Consider the following 20,339-nt stretch of genomic DNA (forward strand, 5'->3'; position numbering starts at 1 on the left):
CAATTTTACCTGACTGCTTTTGAGATTAGGCGAGTGGCAACTCGGGAGGGGGGCCTTCTCAGTCTAGGCACCAAATGTCTGGAACTGTCTCCGAAGGGAAATTCACCTGTCCCCTCCCACCAGCAGGTGAAGACTTTTCTGTTTCATCTGGCATTCCCTCCGTTGACCTCTCCTTCCTGCGCTATGATTTAACTGTTGTTTTTATGTTGTTGTATGGACATTTAGCTTGGTTTTAATTGTTTTAATGATGTGTTTCTATTTGGCTTTAAGGGTTTGTAAGATGTATTTTTATTGTGTACGTTTTTAATCTATTAGCTGCCCTGGTGGACCTGATGAGGGCATAAAGGTGGGGTATAAATTTTGTAAACAAACATCTTCACACACCCTTCTGCCTGGCTCTGTTGAACACCTTGATGTCTTTCAGCTGCACTCCAATTCCCGTGCGCAGAGAGACGATTTCGGAAGCGTTGTCCTTGCTGCCCCTTTTGATGGATCCATTTGCGTGAGTCCTAGAGAGAGGGGCACAGGCAGGTGTGTGAGAATGAGCCGCACCACAGAGAGCTGAAGCAGCTGCCGTTTGGCTGAACACAAACAGGCAGCAAGGAAGCGAGACGAGAACCTTCCGTGCATGCGCAACTGTAACTGCGCATGAGTTAAAACATGCCCTCTGCTTTGCAGATGTACATCACAGATCACCCAAGTACACATTTTCTCCTATGATTAATTCATCTAAAATTACATACCCAAACGCAAGTACAAACTTATATACATTCTGCACTGCTTCAGACTGGTATTGGCGTTCATAAATGTGGCCCTATGAATGACTGGGCACAGCAGCCCTATTCAAATGATATGATAAGCATGCATACTATCAGCATACAATGAAAACATATTTCATTTACTAATGTGATTATCGCTGTGCTGTCGATATGCATTTGTTTTGTTTGTTCACACATCTGTTCTGAGTAATTTTATGTATCTGAGGTAAGCAAGGTCCCTTTCACCTCTGCTTTGCCACTCTATTTGCCCAAGAGTTTCCCTCATGATTTCTCCCTGTGTTTTTTTGGGGTGGTGGTGGTTAAAAACAGAGAGAAAAATTTTTCACTGTGTATCAGCTTCCCTCTGTTTCAAATGAATTCCTTATGTGCTACAACACTCTAAATCAACGGGCCCCCATCTTTTTCAGTCTGTAGTCTCCTTTGGAATTCCGACACAGGAAGTGGCGACAACCACAAAATGTCAGGGAGGGAAGATATGCATAACTCTAACAGGAACTCTTCAACATTTCAGGCAGAAGATCCATTTAACAGGATGCCTTTTTCAATTATATTATTTTAAAATATTTCCTTGCATACACGCAGCTTACTTTCCGTCACAAAATGAAAATCCTTGTGCTGTGGCGGCTGATGCTCCCTTGCCCCTTTAAAAAGAATCTGCACCACCAATCAGATCTCCAGTCTGCACAGCCAATCAGAAGCCCTGCTGGGCAAATGCCCCACCCAGCCCTGGCCACTTTCTGGAAACACTTGTCGGGCACCAAGTGTCAGCAAGCACCGTGGCACCCATAGGTACCATGTTGGGTGGCCCTAAGCTGGGCAGACAAACTGCGCTGATCTATGTTGCTAACTCTAGGATTGAGAATACAACTTCAAACATAGCTATGTAATTCTGCACACACTCAACTGTTCACCCAAATCACATGTTACGGCCTTCCTGATTTCTCTGGAGTCCTCTTATGTGTGTACATGCACATGTTCATATTTATGATAACTTGCACACATACCATGAACACATGCACAATGTAATTGCTGGAACAGGGCAAAATTCAAATATGTAATAGGCCCAATGGGTACAAAAAATATCCAACCATGATGAGCATTAAGTCCCCATAGAAAAGAAATTAAAACAAATTTGCCTGGGCAAATAAGAGACAGCCATTTCAAAACCTCTTTCTCTGCTCTGGCAACTCCTACACCTTATAGCACTGAGATACAGACCTGTCGCTCCAGTAGATGTAATCCTCAAAGACTGACACCGAGAACATGTCCATGTTGTTAGAGGACAGGACAACTTCCCTGTTTTCACCGGTCTCCAGGTCAATGCGTTCAATCTTATCTGTCCGGGCATCACACCAGTAAAGCTTCCCGTCCTAAAGAAACACGCCATCCTAGTGAGTTACACAGGAATCTTAGGCCATTTATGCTTGGTAATTAGCAGCGCATTCCAGGCTGAAGTGCCCCGAATATTTTTTTGGGGGTTTTCACGCTGAACCGTCATTCAGGAAGTGACTGCTTCACATTTCTTAAAAGCCCCTTTAACGAGACCTTTTGTGTTTGCTCCACCCCCGGATCAAAGAATCCCCGAAGGAAGCATGCAAAATCACAGCCATGCACTAGCTATGCAAACGGCGATTGCTAATGGCTGTGGAAACGAAGGAATGAAGGAGCAGGCGAGTGTGTGGGGTGGTGGGATTTCTCCTTTTGCATTGGGATTGTGAATAGGCATTTTAAAGGTCGCATTTAAAAAAAGAGCTTTGAGCGAGCATAAAAACTGACCTTGCATAAATGGCCTATGGATGTGAAACCATTTTGCTAACATGGATTCAGACTGGATGTGGAGTACCCAGATGCGCAACCCATGTGTATTCTTTTCAGCTGCAAACTCAAATTGAATCTCAAGAGGAGAGTAAGTATATGTGGTCATAAGGCTGGGACCATAATCCTAATCCTCCAGGCACCCCCAGCTTCTGGTTGGGACAGGTCTAACCAATCTGGGCTATCCTTTACTGCCTGCATCAGAGATTTTAGGAGTGCTAGACAGTGGCATCTGAACCATCTTTTAAAAGGGAACTAGGGCTGATTCACTGAGGATTTGCCTGACAACGGATTATAATGGTGTTGGCTTTTTTTTTAGTGATTGTCTTTTAATGGATGTGTTTTTAACAGATAGGGGCCCATGGTGCAGAGTGGTAAGCTGCAGTACTGCAGTCCAAGCTCTGCTCACAACCTGAGTTCGATCCCAATGGAAGTCAGTTTCACGTAGCTGACTCAAGGCTTCCATCCTTCTGAAGTTGGTGAATTGAGTACCCAGCTTGCTGGGGGTAAAGTGTAGATGACAGACACCCTGTGAGGTAGGTGGGGCTGAGAGAGCTCTAAGAGAGCTGTGAGTAGCCCAAGGTCACCCAACTGGGTTCATATGTACGAATGGGGAAACCAACTCAGTTCATCAGATTAGCATCTGCCCACTCATGTGGAGAAGTAGGGAATCAAACCCGGTTCTCCAGATCAGAGTCCACCGCTCTTAACCACTATGCTACACTGGCTCTGTGGGGAGAGATAAAATGTATACAGTAAAATTTGCCCTAAATATTTCCAACTCAAATCATCCCAATGATAGCAGCACAGCAAAAATATGTTCTAAAGTCTCTATATGGGCCATATCCCCACATACACAGCTTTTATCTGAATAGGGAATGCCTGCAAAGCGTCCATTGGTAACCATAGCCAGGATGCATTCAGCCTAGCCGACATAAATGTTCTTCTATAATGATACACAGTTAAATTAAAGACATATTGTGGAATGGACTTAGAGGGGATTAAACCACGAATGGCCACAAAGCAGGCTTGCTGAGCTTTCTCCTGCATACTACTAAGATCAAGAGATGTTGCCCCAAGATTTAATTTCATTCATATTGTTCGCCTCATTAGGGTTAAAACCCAGCCGCTGCAATCGATTTGCAATAACTTTCCCCCAAGAGGACACAAATTGATCTTTTCCCAATAAGACTTATAAACCCTTCTTTAGACACAAATGTCTAATGGTATAACAGAAAGGCTCTTTGCCCCGCAAGGGCCTCAAGGGATTTCTGGCCCAATTCCGCTCTACGAGCTACCCTGGAAACACGGTTTGGCATCCCCGCAATGGGACGGAGAAATTGCATTAGCGATTGATCGCTACCTTCGTCAAAATAAAGTAAGCAAATAAATCAATCTTGTAGCCTGACGTCTGTTTTACAGATGACCCTCGCCTACAATACTGTTAATCCTCTTAGCCCACCCGGCCTCCATCAACCATACCTCATAGTCAACGGAGATCCCATTGGGCCAGCTGATGCTGTTGTTGATGAGGACGAGACGATCTGTCCCATCGAGCCGGGACCGTTCAATGCGGGGATACTGGCCCCACTCTGTCCAAAAGAGATACCTGAAGAACAAGAAAATGGCCAGTGCCAGGGTCAGTAAATATTCTACCAAGCTCCGAAGGGCATGTTCATCCCGGGACAACAGCAACTTCGACCTTGCAGATATGTCTTCTGCCTCACCTGAAGCCCAAGGCTTTTCAATGAACTCACATTTGCGCGTTCATTAAGCTGCAAGTGTTAAGTAATCAAGGAATCAGATTATTTACATACATGGCGGTGACCATGGCCTGATTGGATTCAGGCTAATTTTTCCATGTCCACTGCAGAATGGAACTCTTCCATATCCCCCCCTCACATTGCAGTCCACCGATCTCCTCAAAACACTGCTCTTGAAGGGAAGCGAACCCTCAAGAACAGGATGTCGAATCGAGGATCTGTAGCACGAGGTCGGGAACCAGTGGAAACTGCCCCCCCCCTTTCCTGTAGTTGAAAATTTAGTCTGGATCCAACACATTAAGATGACAGTTTGACATCATCCACTGACCTCCCTCATGTCTCTCCTCCCAGACAGGAAGTTGGGGGATCACAGACCGTTTCTCCTGCAACCACCATTTTGAACAACAGTGGCAGATATTATTGGTGTCCCAGAATTCAGGAAAAGCCCAATATTGTATCCTTTGACTCCATCACCAGATACACCCATAGCATATTTCCAGTGGCCTCCTAACTGAGTAGAGTTGAAGAGGGAGTGACTTAGTCATTCTTTGAGTTCTCTACAGTAGATAAGGCCTACTTTTCATATCGGTGAGGGTTATTTCAAACTACTGCTCCTTATTTGCAGAGAGAGGGAGGATGAAATTTGAAAGGACCCTTCTCCCTGTGATTCCTTGTTACCTCAGATGATCAAGCCTGCGGTATACCCAATAGTGACTGTAAGGAATCCAGATCTGACCCTCTGGGTCTATAACCTGAAGACTGGGACTTTTTACCCCCCATGGCTCTACTCCCAGGGAACATGGGACGCACCCTGAGCCAAAGGAACCCACGTCCATACAAGATTTGGATGAGTATTCAAGAGGCCTATCTTCCCCCCAACTCTAAATCAATAGCTTCTACTTCCCTCACATAGAATCGCACCCCGTATCTGTTCCAGTCACTATCAGCTGGCCTTTGCTCTAAGTAATCCCACTCACCACAGCTGATCTTACCCTTTTTCAGGGTGCACCGTGATGGCTCGTGGCTTATCCAGCCCCTGTGAGATCACCACGTAGCGGAAGGAGCCGTTGAGCCGGGCTACCTCAATGACATCAAAGCCCTGGTCTGTCCAATAGATGTTTCCTAATGGTAAGAAATGCACGAAATGATGACTTAGTTCAGAAGCAGTAGTATACAAATAACACCTCTACACCTAAGACAGTTGTACAAAAACAGTATAAGTCACACACAAAAATCACTGAATATAAATATCTATATTATAACACTGCGCTCTTGTTCCTTCTATTCTGGAATGCAATTTTGCATGCAAATAAGGATGTATTAAATTGTCAAAACGGTGGATTACCTAGATTGATCATACGTGCTGTGCTTAATGGAGAATTCATCACTACGCTTCTGTGAAGGATTTTTTTGGAGCTTATGTCATTTGGTGAAACGATCCAGATTTGGGCTTTCCTTTACAACTGTTTGGCTTCATGAAGAAGTAACTTTTTGGATCTTACACCAGTTGGAATATTACAGAACTGAGCTTTGTTCTAAGGAACTGAATTTTTGTTGTTATAATATAGATATTCATATTTAATAATTTTTTGTGTGTGTGACCTATACTGTTTTAGTTCAGAAGCAGGCAAACCACAGCTTGTGGACCACATCCAGCCCGTGAGAATTTTTCATCTTGCCCTCAAATAACACAGCGTTATTTTCCTTCTCTTGCTCAGGGAGGCAGGAACAAAAAACTAAACACTTCCTGTCTCCTAAGGGAAATGACCCCTCCCTCCTCCTTAGCTCCAGTAGTTTCCGAGCAGTGAAAAGTAATAAAGACAGGAAGGCAAAAACAGAAAATTCCACGGGTCCAACCAGAAGACCCTAAGTGTGCAATAACGGGAGTTTATTAAAACATGCATGACAACATCTAGAGGACTATAAGTTAGAATAAGAACTTAGTTGTAAGAGTCAAAGAAGGAATGGGAGGCATGTCATTGCCTCATCCTTCCTGACTACTGTGTAGTCTACTGTAGATGAGTTTTAGATCAATAAAGCTTGATTTATTTTTATTTGTTTATTTTAAATTTGGCTGCTGTGAGTAACTGTAGGGAGGGGAAGATGCCCTCCGTACCCCAGAGCAGAAGGAGCCTTCACGGTAAGTAGTCCAAGGCTCGTTCTCGCTCTGGGTAGGAGGGCATCTTCAGATTGGGACTTACAAGAGCTCCGTCCCATGCCCGGGTGGGTCTAGTTTTCATTCACATTTGGAGACGAGAGCTCTCAGCACAGGAGACAAGAGCGCTGGGAACTGAACGACAGGGGACTATGCGTCAAGTTCCTCACTCTCTCATTACACATCATCAAATTGCATTGGCCACGAAGCAAGGGCAGACGCTAAGGATAAAGAGAGCGGCTCCTTGACTACATGAGGAGCAACCTTTAACCTGCGTCTTCTCCTGCAATGGATTTGCTAGAAGAAGAAGAAGAGTTGGTTTTTATAGGCTGATTTTCTCTACCTTTTAAGCAGAATCAAACCGGCTTACAGTCTCAAGTAGAATCAAACCGGCTTACAGTCTCCTTCCCTTCCTCTCCCCACAATGGCTTCATGTGGAGGAGTGGGGAAATAAACCCTGGTCTCCAGATTAGAGTCTGCCACTCATGTGAAGGAGTGGGGAATCAAACCCGGTTCTCCAGATTAGAGTCCGCCGCTCATGTGGAGGAGTGGCAAATCAAATCTAATTTCCAGATTAGAGTCCCCTGCTCATGTGGAGGAGCAGGGAAACCAACCCGGTTCTCCAGATTAGAGTCCACTACTCCTAACCACTACACCACGCTGGCTTTCTGCATTAATGCATTGCCTGCATGAAAGAAGTGGTATCCAAATTCCCCCACAAAGATATACTCTGATTTAGGAATTAAACGGTACGGCTCATACCCAGGTGTGTTCCTCGGACCCAAAAATGTAACCACCATGAGCCTGCCAGTTGTCCCTTCTCCACTCTGCTGGGGGGTATTGGCGTTTCCCTCTTCGCTCTGATCCCAGGGAATGTGAATCCCACACGGTCTCACCTGCGATCCAGTCCACAGCTATGCCTTCCACCCGGCCAATGCCATTGGTTACCACATCCTCCCGCCACGTTTGGTCTCTCTTGGCACGGCTGATGGTGCTCAGGCCCATGTCAACCCAATAGATGGTGTCGTTATCTGAGGGAGGAAAGGAAACGCATTGGGTAGGAAGCGGGGAAAAGACGTGCACACTGAAGATATGCCAGAAATCAAGCGAATTCTCTTTTTGAGCAGCAACTAAAACCCAAAAGATCTGCAATTTGGAGACAAGGGCCCAAAGTCTTTCTCTTTTTTCTTTTCTTTTTCTTTTTTTATTTGTTTCAAAAAGTGGATACAGAAGGGGGGAAAGGAGGGATAGGGGACCGTCTACGGATAAAATATATACAGTATGTATAAAAAAAGAACGTTTCAGCATAAAAAGTTCAACGTAGTTACCACATCTGTTTCTGCGATTAATCAATAAAGTATTTTGTTCTACTAGAAAATAACTTCGCTGTACTTTAACCAACGATTGTACCTTTATGCCTTATTCTACTAGAAAGTAACTTCACTAGAAAATCACTATACTTCAACCAGTGATTATACCTTTTAAACTACTGCTATTGTTATAGTCTCAACTACTAGTTTCCATATATTTATAAAACAAATTCCATTTTTCATTGAACTGTTCGAGGGTTTCCTCATCAGTTATATTTATCGTGTGGGTAATTTGGCCATTGTGGCATACTTCATCATTTTATATTTCCAGTAGTCTGTATCTGGCAGAGTTGGTTGCCTCCCTCCACCTTTTTGCAAGAACAAATCTTGCCGCTGTGGTCCAAAGTCTTTCTCAACAAGAAAAGACAGTATACCCAGAAGAGGGACATTTTGGGGAGATATGTGGAACCCCAGCACTGAAAGAGCTTAAATAAAATAGCTTTCAACACCAACACAGTTATCATAGGTAACATGCTTTAATAAAGGGACAATGGCTGTGGCTTATGGCAGTGTTTATTGTATTTTTTTTCTTGGGTTTTTTACTGCATTGTTTTCTAATTTCTGTAATCCTGATGCAGGGCTCTTTTAGGATCGAGCATGGGCAGGCTTGTAAATTCTGACTTGGGTAGAAGCCCAGACCCTACGTGTGAGATTTGTTGTAGGAGACACGGGAACACCAAGTCTATTGTACACTCAATCCTCTACATTCATATACTCCCCTGCCTGTGGTCTGCTGAGCTCTTTCCTATTTGGATGAGGATTAATGCCCAGTTCTCATTACATTAAAGTTTACTCCACACACTGTAATGTCCAGGAGGCAACATAGTGTTCTAAAGAGCAGAACGAAGGAATCCTCAGAAATGCCGTCCTCCCTTCGCTCCAAAGCAATAGTGCTTGTTCTTCCCATCCTTCTTAGGCAAATGTTCTTTCTATAGCTTCCTACTGAAAAGAAAAGTGGAGAGCAGGAGCTCTGAAATATCCTTGTCACTGCAAAGCAGGCAGAATTGGAACTGGGAGGGGCTTTCTCCCACCAGAAAGGTGGGAGAAATATCTACATAATCTACATATCTACATAATCCTGCTTATGGAGTGGGAGGAATAAAACAGTGGTGCTTACCTGTAACTGTTGCTCATCGAGTGGTCCTCTTTGCAGGCACACATGAAAACTGCGCTTGCACAGGCAGGCCTGCGCAAGCGCAGTTCCCATGTGGGACTGCAAAGAGGCCATGGCAATGAACTAATGTTAGGATACCCCAGTCTACCCATTGAGAAGCTACTTATTCCTGTTTTTTTTTCTAGGCAGCTTATCTCCCCCCCACAACTGAAAATTTCAGCACAGCAAACACATGTCTGACATTCACTTTAAAAGGTAAAGGTAGCCCCCTGTGTAAGCACCAGGTCATTCCTGACCCATGCAGTGACATCATATCCCGACGTTTACTATGCAGACTGTTTAGGGGGTGGTTTGCCAGTGCCTTCCCCAATCGTCTACACTTTACCCCCAGCAATCTGGGGACTCATTTTACCGACCTCAGAAGGATGGAAGGCTGAGTCAACCTTGAGCCGGCTACCTGAAACCGACTCCCGTCAAGATCAAACTCAGATTGTGAGCAGAGCTTTTGACTGCAGTACTGCAGCTGACCACTCTGCGCCACAGGGCTCCGTTTACACTTTGTTTTTATAAGATATTCACTTACCTGCATGGAAATCAATGCCGACAGCCAGTGAGGTCCCGGAGACAGGCACCAACGCATCAGACTTGTCGTTGGGGTCCAACGGGATGCCACGGATACCCTCGTGCACAGAATAGAGGAGGAAAGATCCAACCCCTGCATGTCAGAAGGCACATGGGAAGGCCCACAGATCAGTGACAGAGCATATGGTTAGCATGTCAATGGTCTCAGTTTCATTTTTCCAAGCCTTTACAATGGCAGGATCTCAGGTAGAGGGGCAGGGATGGATCTTAGAGGTGGGACAGACATTGGAAATGGTACCTCGTGGGGGATGGACGCTACTATTAGTTGACAATATTGAGATAGAACTGGACTGGTAGCCTGATACAGTATATTACAGGAGGATGGAATGTAGCATTATTCATATATGCAATTCAGTTAATATATGGAATTTCTCAGTATGTTTGACATGCAAGGGTTGACTATATCTTGCTGCGGTTTTTAGGTTTCCTGTAAAAGTTACTCTTCCTTTGTTAAGCCTTGAAGAAGCAGGCCAAAATGGAGTGGTACTGTTTATTGTTAGTATGACTTATGAAAGGCTGACCTTCTAGCTCTCAACACAACGAACAATGCCACATAGTTGATTCAATGCCCAGAAAAAACTCCCACTGTGAAAATAGTGTCTATCAGAGCAGCATCCTATAATGCTTTTGGACAGCATGAATCAGGCTTAGTAAAGTCATGTGTCGGCCTATGTAATAGCTTCAATATAAGTTGGCTACATCCTATAATGACTGACTTCTCAGCTTTAGAAGTCAATGAAATCTGCTTTCCCGTTTTTTTTGGGGGGTGGGGGGAAGCTCTGGGCAAGAAGCTCTGAAATTTAACCTTTTTTCTTACGGTATCGTCACCACACAGGCCTTAACTAATTCCCCCCCTCAGATGGGAGAAATCCACACCGAGATGCTTTCTCCACTGATGGAGAATGAATTTATTATGTTTGTTTACCATTGTTTCCTCCCCTCAAATAGGGGTGCCAACCTCTAGGTACTGTTAATGAAACCACAGCACCAGCTCATTAATTAACAATAACCATGAAATACCACAATTAATTGTACATCATTAGATGGTATAATTGAAAATATGCCAAAACCACAAAAGTATAACAAAATGCACGGTTGCTTCACCCCTGCCAAATCCTTGGTCAAAAAATAATACAGAAGAAAAACGGTGATTCCGCAACGTCCAATAAGTCAACTGAGAAATATGAATTCCAGGTGCAAAGTCCAAAGAAGTCGGTTCCACAAATTCCAATTTTAAATTCAGATTAAAACAGTTTACCAACTGCTCCTCTTCAAACGTGGTGTACACAATTTTATGTCCGTGTTTTTTAATGTACATCGGTTCAACATTGAGACCCCTTAAGGTCCGCATTGGGGAGCACAGAACAAGGATCCGCACTAAGACCCTGGAGGCACCACTCACGGGACACTACCTTGAGAAGTCTCATTCTGACAGGGACCTTCTCTTTTTTGCGCTATGGCAGTACAAACCGCGTCCCCATGTCCTCGAGGACATAGCAAAAATTATGCATAGGAATGAAATGAGGTTCATCCATCTCTTCAAAACTATGACCCCATTCGGTCTTAATAACGAATTTGACCTTTCCTGTTTTCTTTAAGAAATTTCCTTTTTTGTCTTGACTTAATTAACCAGGTAACGCAGCTGTTACCACTCTTCGGAATAAAATGTTGGTCAGGGTTAGCATTCCTTACCAGTTATGGCAGAAGCCTGAGGAACCGTGAGGGTCTACTGGTCATCATAGGTAATTTCTTATTAATCTTTTGGCTAGTTGATTGACATGTTAAAAATGTTAAATATGTTAAAACAATGTTAAAACGGTGTAAAAATTTTTAAAAATTTAAAAAATTAAAATTTAAAAACATTGAAACATGTTAAAAAGTGTTAAAAACGTTATAAATGTTAAAAATACTTCTGTTTAATATGTAAGAAGGTGCATATGTGATCTTGGTTTATCTATTACAGAGGTTGTTGTACCCGTTTACACGTTGATAACCCCACTGGAGTAAGGAGAACTAGAACTGGACATTTACAACTGATGAAGCAATCATAATTGCGAAACGCCTACTTATCCGGAAGTGACATTTTGTATTTCTTAGTTGTGATTCTTTGGACTTTGCACCTGGAATTCATATTTCTCAGTTGACTTATTGGACGTTGCGGAATCACCGTTTTCCTTCTGTATTATTTTTTGACCAAGGATTTGGCAGGGGTGAAGCAACCGTGCATTTTGTTATACTTTTGTGGTTTTGGCATATTTTCAATTATATCATCTAATGATGTACAATTAATTGTGGTATTTCATGGTTATTGTTAATTAATGAGCTGGTGCTGTGGTTTCATTAACTGTGTTTAAGTCAGCATACGCATTTTTGGATTTAGCTAAAACCTCTAGGTACTAGCTGGAGATCTCCTGCTATTACAACTGATCTCCAGCCGATAGAGATCAGTTCCCCTGGAGAAAATGGCCGCTTTGTCCATTGGACTCTATGGCATTGAAGCCCCTCCCCTCCCCAAACCCCACCCTCCTCAGGCTCCGCCCCAAAAACCTCCCAGCGGTGGCAAAGAGGGACCTGGGAACCCTACCCTCAAACCATCTGTACCTATTACTTGATGATGCTGGGGGCAGGAAGGGACAGACTGATGGAACTGTGTATGCTGCCCTGATTCCTCTTGGACAAGGAAGAGTATAATAAAACAAATAAACACACTTTCAGAGTGAAGCCACTAGAAGTAAAGGCAGGAGTCCATTGACAGTCCTTCTCTCTCTGAGGATTTTTCACCTCAGCCACTTACGGCAGGACAAAAAAATGTTAAGGTTTCAGATTGTGAGGAGGAAAATGTAAGATTTAGAGAAAGGCGTAGAGAGGAGAACTTCAGAATGGTGCTAAACTGAGCGATAAGACACTGCTTTAAAGAGATACGTCTCCCCTACTCCTGAAATATCTGTGTGAATGTGACCAGACAAGGGCTTGTTCAATTCTTTCCCCAGGTGCCGGTGTTCACCCAAGGGAGCTCAACTACTTCTCCTCTACAGAAGGAAGAGATGAAGAGAGCTCTGCAGTTTCACAGATCCTCCTGATATTCAAGATGAACTTGTTCATAAACGGGATTGTGAAACTCTCCAGTTAGTGTTCACTCACCCAAGTGGAGAGGTTATTCCTATTAGCTGGGGCAACTGGGTTGGCCACTGCACAATACGGGATGCTGGACTAGATGGACCACTGGCCTGATCTGGCAGGGCTCTTTTTTGCTGATGCCTTTTGATGCTCTATTTGCGGCCTTCTAGGGCAACTGGTAGCCCACTGTGTGAAAGAGGATGCTGGACTAGAGGGACCCCTGGTTGGGACCTGCAGGGCACCTCTTATGCTCTTCCCCTTCAAAACAGATAAAAAATTGTGCAAAGCACCAGAGGTTACAAGGCGTTTCTTTAATCACTTGTAGCTACTCCAAAGTATTACAAAATAGTAGTAACATCAAGTGAGTAGATAAACGCCTTGTAACCTCTGGTGCGTTGCACATTTTTTTTCTGTCAGAGGTTTCTCCCCCCTCTTTTTCTCCCCCTTCAAGAAGCAGCTGCATCAGCTACATGTGGAGGGGAGGGAAGTATATTCAAATTATCATAGAGTTCAGTGTCAAGTATAGTGGACTTGTCCTCGGTTAATTAGGGCTAACTCAAGGCATTTGTGGCTTCATTGCCAAGAGAAAGTCCAAAGCTGTTCGACGCATGGAGTGTGAGAAGCATGAACCAAGAGAAGCTTGAACTTGTAAAACGCTCAGATGTTTCAATCCTGGGGCTGATAGGGGCCGATCTAATCTCATAGACCCGTTACTTGCTGATAGGGAACGGTTGCCTGCCAAATCTAAGGTGTCCTGCCTCATGACCATACAGGATCCAATCATTATTGACTTGGTGGCCAGGTTTTTTCAGCTCGTAATTAGAGAACGCGGTTGTTACTCTGCACCACATAACGGTTAAGTCAGGATTGAGTAACTAAGGAACCAATTTAGAGATTTGCATGTTCTTATAAAAATGATTTTATAGTAAATCTTATCGTGTGATATCTGCATGCCCTTATATCATGATTTTACTGTAAACTTCACCATACGACTTCCTTTTAATGCCGATAAAGGCTTTCGTATTCATATTCATTCATTGCCAACAGCTGAGAACATTCACAAGCCACCAGGAGGCACTGTCCAACACCACTCAGACGTGCAGAGCAGCACCTTCCCCAAAAACGAGATCGGGCGTCTGTACGCCACACCCCACAAAAAAACCCCACGGGAGACCAATGACGGCCGCTCACCTTCGCAAGACTGCTGTCCAGTCTTCAAGCTGTAGCCTGCCGTACACATGCAGGAACGCGACGTCTCCGACACCGGAAGGCAGAGCTGGGAGCAGTCTCCGTTGTTGATACTGCAGGGGTTGGTGCCTGCGACAACAGAAACAAAATAAGGAGATGGAAGGGGCGTTGCTGTGTAGAGAGAGCTCATGAGAAGTAGGGGTCACTGGGGATGTGGGGGGGGAGTAGTTATGAATTTCCTGCATTGTGCAGGGGGTTGTACTAGATCAGGGCTTCTTAAACTTTTCCCACTCGCAACCCCTTTTCGCCCACAAAATTTTTACATGACCCCGGGTATATAGGTATATAAAATATGTTTACAGATCAAACATTTACTGATAATAAATCATAAAGAAATTTATTTTAAAACAATTCTTTTACTGTTGCCAAATTTTTCGCAACCCCCGCATTCAGTTACCCAACCCCACATGGAGTCGCAACCCACAGTTTAAAAAGCTTTGCTCTGCAGGGCTTCTTAAACTTTTTCCACTCGCGACCCCTTTTCGTCTGAGAAATTTTTACGTGACCCCGGGCATACAGGTGTATAAAGTAGGTATACAAATCAAACATTTACTGATAATAACTCATAAAGAAATTTATTTAAAAACAATTATTTCACTGTTGCCAAATTTTCTGCGACCCCCACATTCAGTTACGCAACCCCATATCGGGTTGCGACCCACAGTTTAAGAAGCTTTGCTCTGCAGAGCTTCTTTAACTTTTTTCACTCGCGACCCCTTTTCGTCCGAGAAATTTTTACGTGACCCTGGGTATATAGGTATATAAAATAGGCATACAAATCAAACATAATAAATCATTAAAAAAATTATTTTAAAACAATTTAAAACAGAAACTTTTTACTGTTGACAAATTTTTCGCGACCCCCGCATTCAGTTACCCGACCCCATATGGGGCCGCTACCCACGGTTTAAGAAGCTTTGAACTAGATGACCCTAGAGGCCCCTTCCAACTCTATGATTCTATGTCAAGGCAGTTATGAGCAGGTTTCAGCATGACCATGTGGCTTCACAGACTGAAAGGGGCAAGGTTGGTCCTCTTTGGCCAATCAGAAAGGCTATTTTAGAGTGACTGAAATTCCCTTAAGAACCACCAAGTCCTGAAGCCTGCCTCCCCCAAGTCCTTGCTACCACAATGGCATAGTCTATCCCAGAAAGTATGTGGGGTACCATGGGCGTTTCACCTATTATTTTCCCATGACGCTTCAGGCCCTCCCCTGGATTGAAGCAGAGCTGAGGCTTGTAATAATCTGCACAGCCCCAGAGCTCACCTTGCTGCTGAATGCTCTCGTCGTAGACTTTCATGTGCATGACCAGGGTGGTGCTGTTGCGCAGCACTGCGGCCTCCGTCCCGTCCTTCTTGTTGCAGGTGCCCATTTTTTCAGCAGCCTGGTCAGCCCACCACAACTTGTCGCCTGCGAGACAGACAGCGAGGCTTAGATGCATGAGGAAGGACAGCTCGTGCAATTGTTTGGTGGTGGAAAGGACTGTCAAGTCACAGATGACTTTTGGCGACCCCCATAAACTATGGAATATGTGGGTGGAAAGAGCCGGCAAGTCACAGCCAACTTATGGTGAGGGACAGTGGAGAAAATCTGCAGAAAACCTCACCAAAGCAGGTCAGACGTATATATCTAAACATATTGTAATCTGTGACCTGCCAGTGTGTTGTAGTGGTTAAAAGCAGTGGTTTGGAGTGGTGGACTCTAATCTGGAGAACCGGGTTTGATTCCCCGCTCCTCCACATGAGTGGCGGAGGCTAATCTGGTGAACTGGATCTGTTTCCCACTCCTACGCATGAAGCCAGCTGGGTGACCTTGGGCCAGTCACAGTTCTGTTAGCGCTCTCTCAGCCCCACCTACCTCACAGGGTGTCAGTTGTGGGGAGGGGAACGGAAGGTGATTGTAAACCGGTCTGAGTCTCACTTAAGTGATAGAGAAAGTCGGCATATAAAAGCCAACTCTTCTTCTTCTGCTTGTGCTGTGGATTCACAAGCCTGACACGGAGTCAGTTTATGAGTATGATTAATTTAATCAAATCATACCAAATGTTAAGCTGTGTGTGTGTGTGAATTAGGGTTGCCAGGTCCCTCTTCGCCACCGGTGGGAGGTTTTTTGGGCAGATCCTGAGGAGGGCGGGGTTTGGGGAGGAACTTCAATGCCACAGAATCCAATTGCCAAAGCGGATATTTTCTCCAGGGGAACTGATCTCTCTCGGCTGGAGATCAGTTGTAATAGCGGGAGATCTCCAGCTAGTACCTGGAGGTTGGAAACCCTAGTGTGAACAGCTTACAGTTTTGCTTTCAAGAAAGGCCAGAAGCGAGGCATGAAAGTCCGGGCATCCCACAGGTCAGACAGAGGGCAGAGAGCATGATCAAGAAAGAGGAACCTTCAAGCAGTAGACCAATGGAAAGCTCAAAGTCCGATTAGAAGCTGCCAGCAGTGCAACTTAAGAGCAACAGCCTGTGCAGCGTGGTAAGAAGGTGTCTGGCTTCCAGCACATGATGGCCTCAAGAAACAGTCTGTGATCCGACCGGCGCCTGTTTCCAAGACTGGATGTGCCGCCCGGGCAATTTTAGTCTTGCTGAATCTCGAGTTTTGCAAGGGAGCTTGCAGACGTTTGGGGTCGTACAGAAATGAGTAGGCCCAAAGGTCAACTACCATAAAAGGAAAGGGGGGGCATTTCCTTTCAAAATTCAAACCAATGCCCTTCTGTTTTTGCTACTGTTCAGCCCATTTCAGCATCTGACACAGCAAACCGTAGTCATTTATTAGACTTATTAAAATATTTTACCCCCCGCTTTTTGGTCACAAGGGACCTCAAACCTGCTTAGAGTAATAAAACCAGTCTAAACACATTAATAACTAATAATAAACAATTGTCCCATTAAAACCAGCAAAATGGAGACAAGCCAGCTATGTGCATAAAACCAATGCTGCCGTTCAGAACAGGAGGATTAAACAACACGAGGCCATATAATGAACTCAAAGCAGGTTAAAAAAAAACCGCTTATAAACAGAATAGTTTTTACCAATTTACAGAAAAGCTTCCTGCCGTTTTGCTTGTTCCAGGGGGAAGGGATTCCTAAGCCCTGGTACTGCTACTAAGTTTTCTAACTCCAGGTTTCTGCAAGCAAAGGAACACAGAACCACACCTAATCAGATCGCTTCAGGGTATCGGTAAGTTCATTTTTGAGTCAAGTGGTCCTTGGAAGCATCCTGGTCCCAAACCATTCAGGTCAAGGCCAGAGCCTTGAACTGTGCCCAGGAACTCTGTCAGCAATGCTGATTCTATGACGTTAGGCAGATGATGAGAGGGAGGGCATCTTGGCCATCTTCTGGGCATGGAGTAGGGGGTCACTGGGGGTGTGGGGGGTAGTTATGAATTTCCTGCAGTGTGCAGGGGGTTGGGACTAGATGACCCTGGTGGTCCCTTCCAACTCTATAATTCTATGAATAAACTGGAAGCCAAGAAAGACGGAAGAAGTGCACAGGGCTGCCAGCCAAGCGCAGGCAAGCGGCAGGAGTTTTAGGGCATGGGGACATTCAAATTCAAGCATGGACACAGAAGTGACATCAGCACATTGGCAAGACACGCTAGGATTCCAGAATGCAAACCGACCAATTTGGCCAAGTAGGAAATGCCAGAGACTGGACTGTATTTCTAGAAATGAGGCATCAAGGGAAGCTTGCTTTAGTAGCACTCACACAATGGCTTCCCTAAGTGCCACAGGGACCACTTCCCTCAAGGAAGTCTTAAAGACGTCACCTATCCACGTGGCTGGTTCCCCTCTGGCCACTTTCGGCAGCTGGGAACAGAAAGGGTCAAGAACACAAAGCTGTTGGACTAAAGATCTTGCAGAAGCTGCAGAGGCTGAAAAATATCTATCTAACTTGGGCAAGCTCTATGAAAGCCTGGGCTCTTTAAAATAAAATGAGAGCGTAAGAAAGTAAGGAAAGCCATGCTGGATCAGACCAAGGTCCATCAGTCTGTTACCACAGTGGCTGACCAGGTACCTCGAGGAAGCCCACAAATAAGATGACAGCAGCAGCATTGTCCTGCCTGTGTTCCACAGCACCTAATATAATATGAATGCTCCTCTGGTACTAGAGAGAATAGGGATGCATCATGACTAGTAGCCATTTTAACTAGTAGCCATGAATACCCCACTCCTCCATGAACACATCCACTCCCCTCTTCAAGCCTTCCAAGTTGGCAGCCATCCCCACATCCTGGGGCAGGAAGTCCCACAATTTATGAGGTGCCACAAAGGCCAATTCTTTTTCTTGGTAAAGTTTGTTTTTTTAAAGAAGGCATAAAAATGATTCCAGTATGGGGGAAAGGGAAATTGTGAGGCATATCAGTGTAAAAAGTAACGTCCAATAGGATCCTGTGATCCCATGTAATCCCATCCCATAGGAATTGCAAAAACTATGCTATCTGGAGGATGAATTGCATTTTCCCCAACAACAAAAACACTGGGGAAATGCAATACGTCTTGAAGAGAAGTCCAACCTTGTGAGAAGATGGGTGGACTGCACATTTTAAACGAGAAACACATTCACTGCATGCGCATCCCAAAAAAATGGGGGAAGGGGACACAAAGGACCACAGCCTCAGGTGGGTAGCCATGTTGGTCTGCAGTGGAAGAGCAAGATTTGAGTCCAGTAGCGCCTTAAAGACTGACAAGGATTCCCATGGTATAAGCTTTCGAAAGTCAACGCTCCCCTCTGGTATCTGACAAAGGGAGCTCTGACTCTTAAAAGCTCAGACCCTGGAAATCTTGTTGGTCTTTAAGGTGCTACTGGGCTCGAATGAAGGACCACAGACTGGGTTCCCGTACAGAATTCATCCTTTTCCCAGCCTTGCTGCCCACCCGCCCGCACGCCCCTTAGAAGTAGCTCTTACCCATGATAGCCAATGCCGTAGCCTTGCGCAGGAGGGTCTTCATGGTCTCCAACACCTCCAAGCCGCTGCCGTCCAAGTTACACCTGTTGATGGTGCCGTTGCCGGAGCTGATCCAGTACAGCTTGCTTTCCTGGTAGTCGATGGAGAGGCCTGGTATAAGAGAATCGTTACTGGGACGTTGGCCTAAGCATGGAGGAAGAGCTACAGCACCCTCAGCGAAAGTCCTGCTCCTCATGCCTGTGGATGCTGAAGCGGAACAACGCACTTTCAGTCCACTTTCAATGCATTTTAACGATCGTTTGCAAGTGGATTTTGCCATTTCACACAGGCCATTTATGCAGGGTCAATTTTGATGCTCGCTCAAAGCTCTTTTTAAAAATGTGACCTTTAAAATGCCTATTCACGGTCCCGACACAAAAGGAGAAATCCCACCCCACCCCCACTCGCCTGCTCCTTTTTCCTTCCATTAGCCAACCGCCGTTTGCGCAGCTAACACGCGGCTGTCGTTTTGTATGCTTGCTTGAGAGGATTCTTCAAGGTGGGGGCAGAGCAAATACAAAAGGTCGCGTTAAAGGGGCTCTTAAGTAATGCAAAGTAGGTATGCACCGGCTTCGCAGTCACTTCCTGAATGACAGTTCAGCGTGAAAAACTTAAAAAAAAAAATGTGGGGCGCTTCAGCCTGGAACGCACTGCTAATTACCAAGCATAAATGGCCACAATAAAATCCAGCAGCAAAGTGCATTGAAAGTGGATCGAAAGTGTATTATTTGGCATGTGTGAAAGTGCCGTTTGTGTGTACTGCTGGGTTGGATACAGCCAGCTTTTCAGCTGCTGAAGAAGGAATGGGGGAGGGTCTCCTCTGCGCACCCAAAAATGCTATAGTGGGGCTCCAACCCACTGGGATATGCATTTGGATGCGTCTGTACGACACCCCCCTACTGTCGCTATAAGAATGCTAGTTCGGGCCCAATGAAAGGGTAGGCACTGGTTAAATAAATGAAAACAAAGCAAATTACAGCCTTCTGTCTCATTCCCCATCTCACTACTACAGCTTGCTTTGATCTGAAGAGTAAACCCAGTGTAGCAATGGCTGCTAGCCTAGAGAGTTTTAGAAGGGGATGCACGAAAGGGAGTTTCTCATAATTTCAATGCAGCGGCCATATAAATGCATGCCCAACTTCTGAATCAGGCTGAGCCCAAGGAATTCCTGGCTACAGGACTGGGGTCATATTTTTCCAGGAGTTGGAGTGAAACTGCAAATCCCCAGAATGACAAGAAGTTTGTGGTAGAGGCTGAAGGCAGAGAGAAGGCATATTCTAGCTTCATGCATTTCACTCCCATGCGTTTCACTTCATGTGTGCACGAGCAGGCGCAGAAGATGTGAACTCCCTTTGCAAAGGATTATGCCTCCACGCTTTTAGTCTGGTTTGCT

At 44.9% G+C, this 20,339-nt stretch overlaps 1 protein-coding gene across 1 annotated transcript in view; it reads right to left on the reverse strand.

Annotated features, from left to right (window-relative positions):
- Positions 1-20,339, reverse strand: part of LRP1 (LDL receptor related protein 1) — a 400,693-nt gene that overhangs the window by 80,985 nt on the left and 299,369 nt on the right. Inside the window, exons 33-41 of the mRNA XM_056867046.1 lie at positions 18,908-19,057; positions 15,271-15,414; positions 13,947-14,072; positions 9,580-9,711; positions 7,409-7,543; positions 5,350-5,479; positions 4,077-4,203; positions 1,998-2,149; positions 385-509 (exon numbers count right to left, since the gene is read on the reverse strand). Coding sequence (XP_056723024.1) covers positions 385-509; positions 1,998-2,149; positions 4,077-4,203; positions 5,350-5,479; positions 7,409-7,543; positions 9,580-9,711; positions 13,947-14,072; positions 15,271-15,414; positions 18,908-19,057 — 1,221 coding nt within the window. The remainder of the gene's footprint in view (positions 1-384; positions 510-1,997; positions 2,150-4,076; positions 4,204-5,349; positions 5,480-7,408; positions 7,544-9,579; positions 9,712-13,946; positions 14,073-15,270; positions 15,415-18,907; positions 19,058-20,339) is intronic.

Source organism: Euleptes europaea, chromosome 1 (assembly GCF_029931775.1).
Source record: "Euleptes europaea isolate rEulEur1 chromosome 1, rEulEur1.hap1, whole genome shotgun sequence".
Classification (NCBI taxonomy): Eukaryota; Metazoa; Chordata; class Lepidosauria; order Squamata; family Sphaerodactylidae; genus Euleptes; species Euleptes europaea.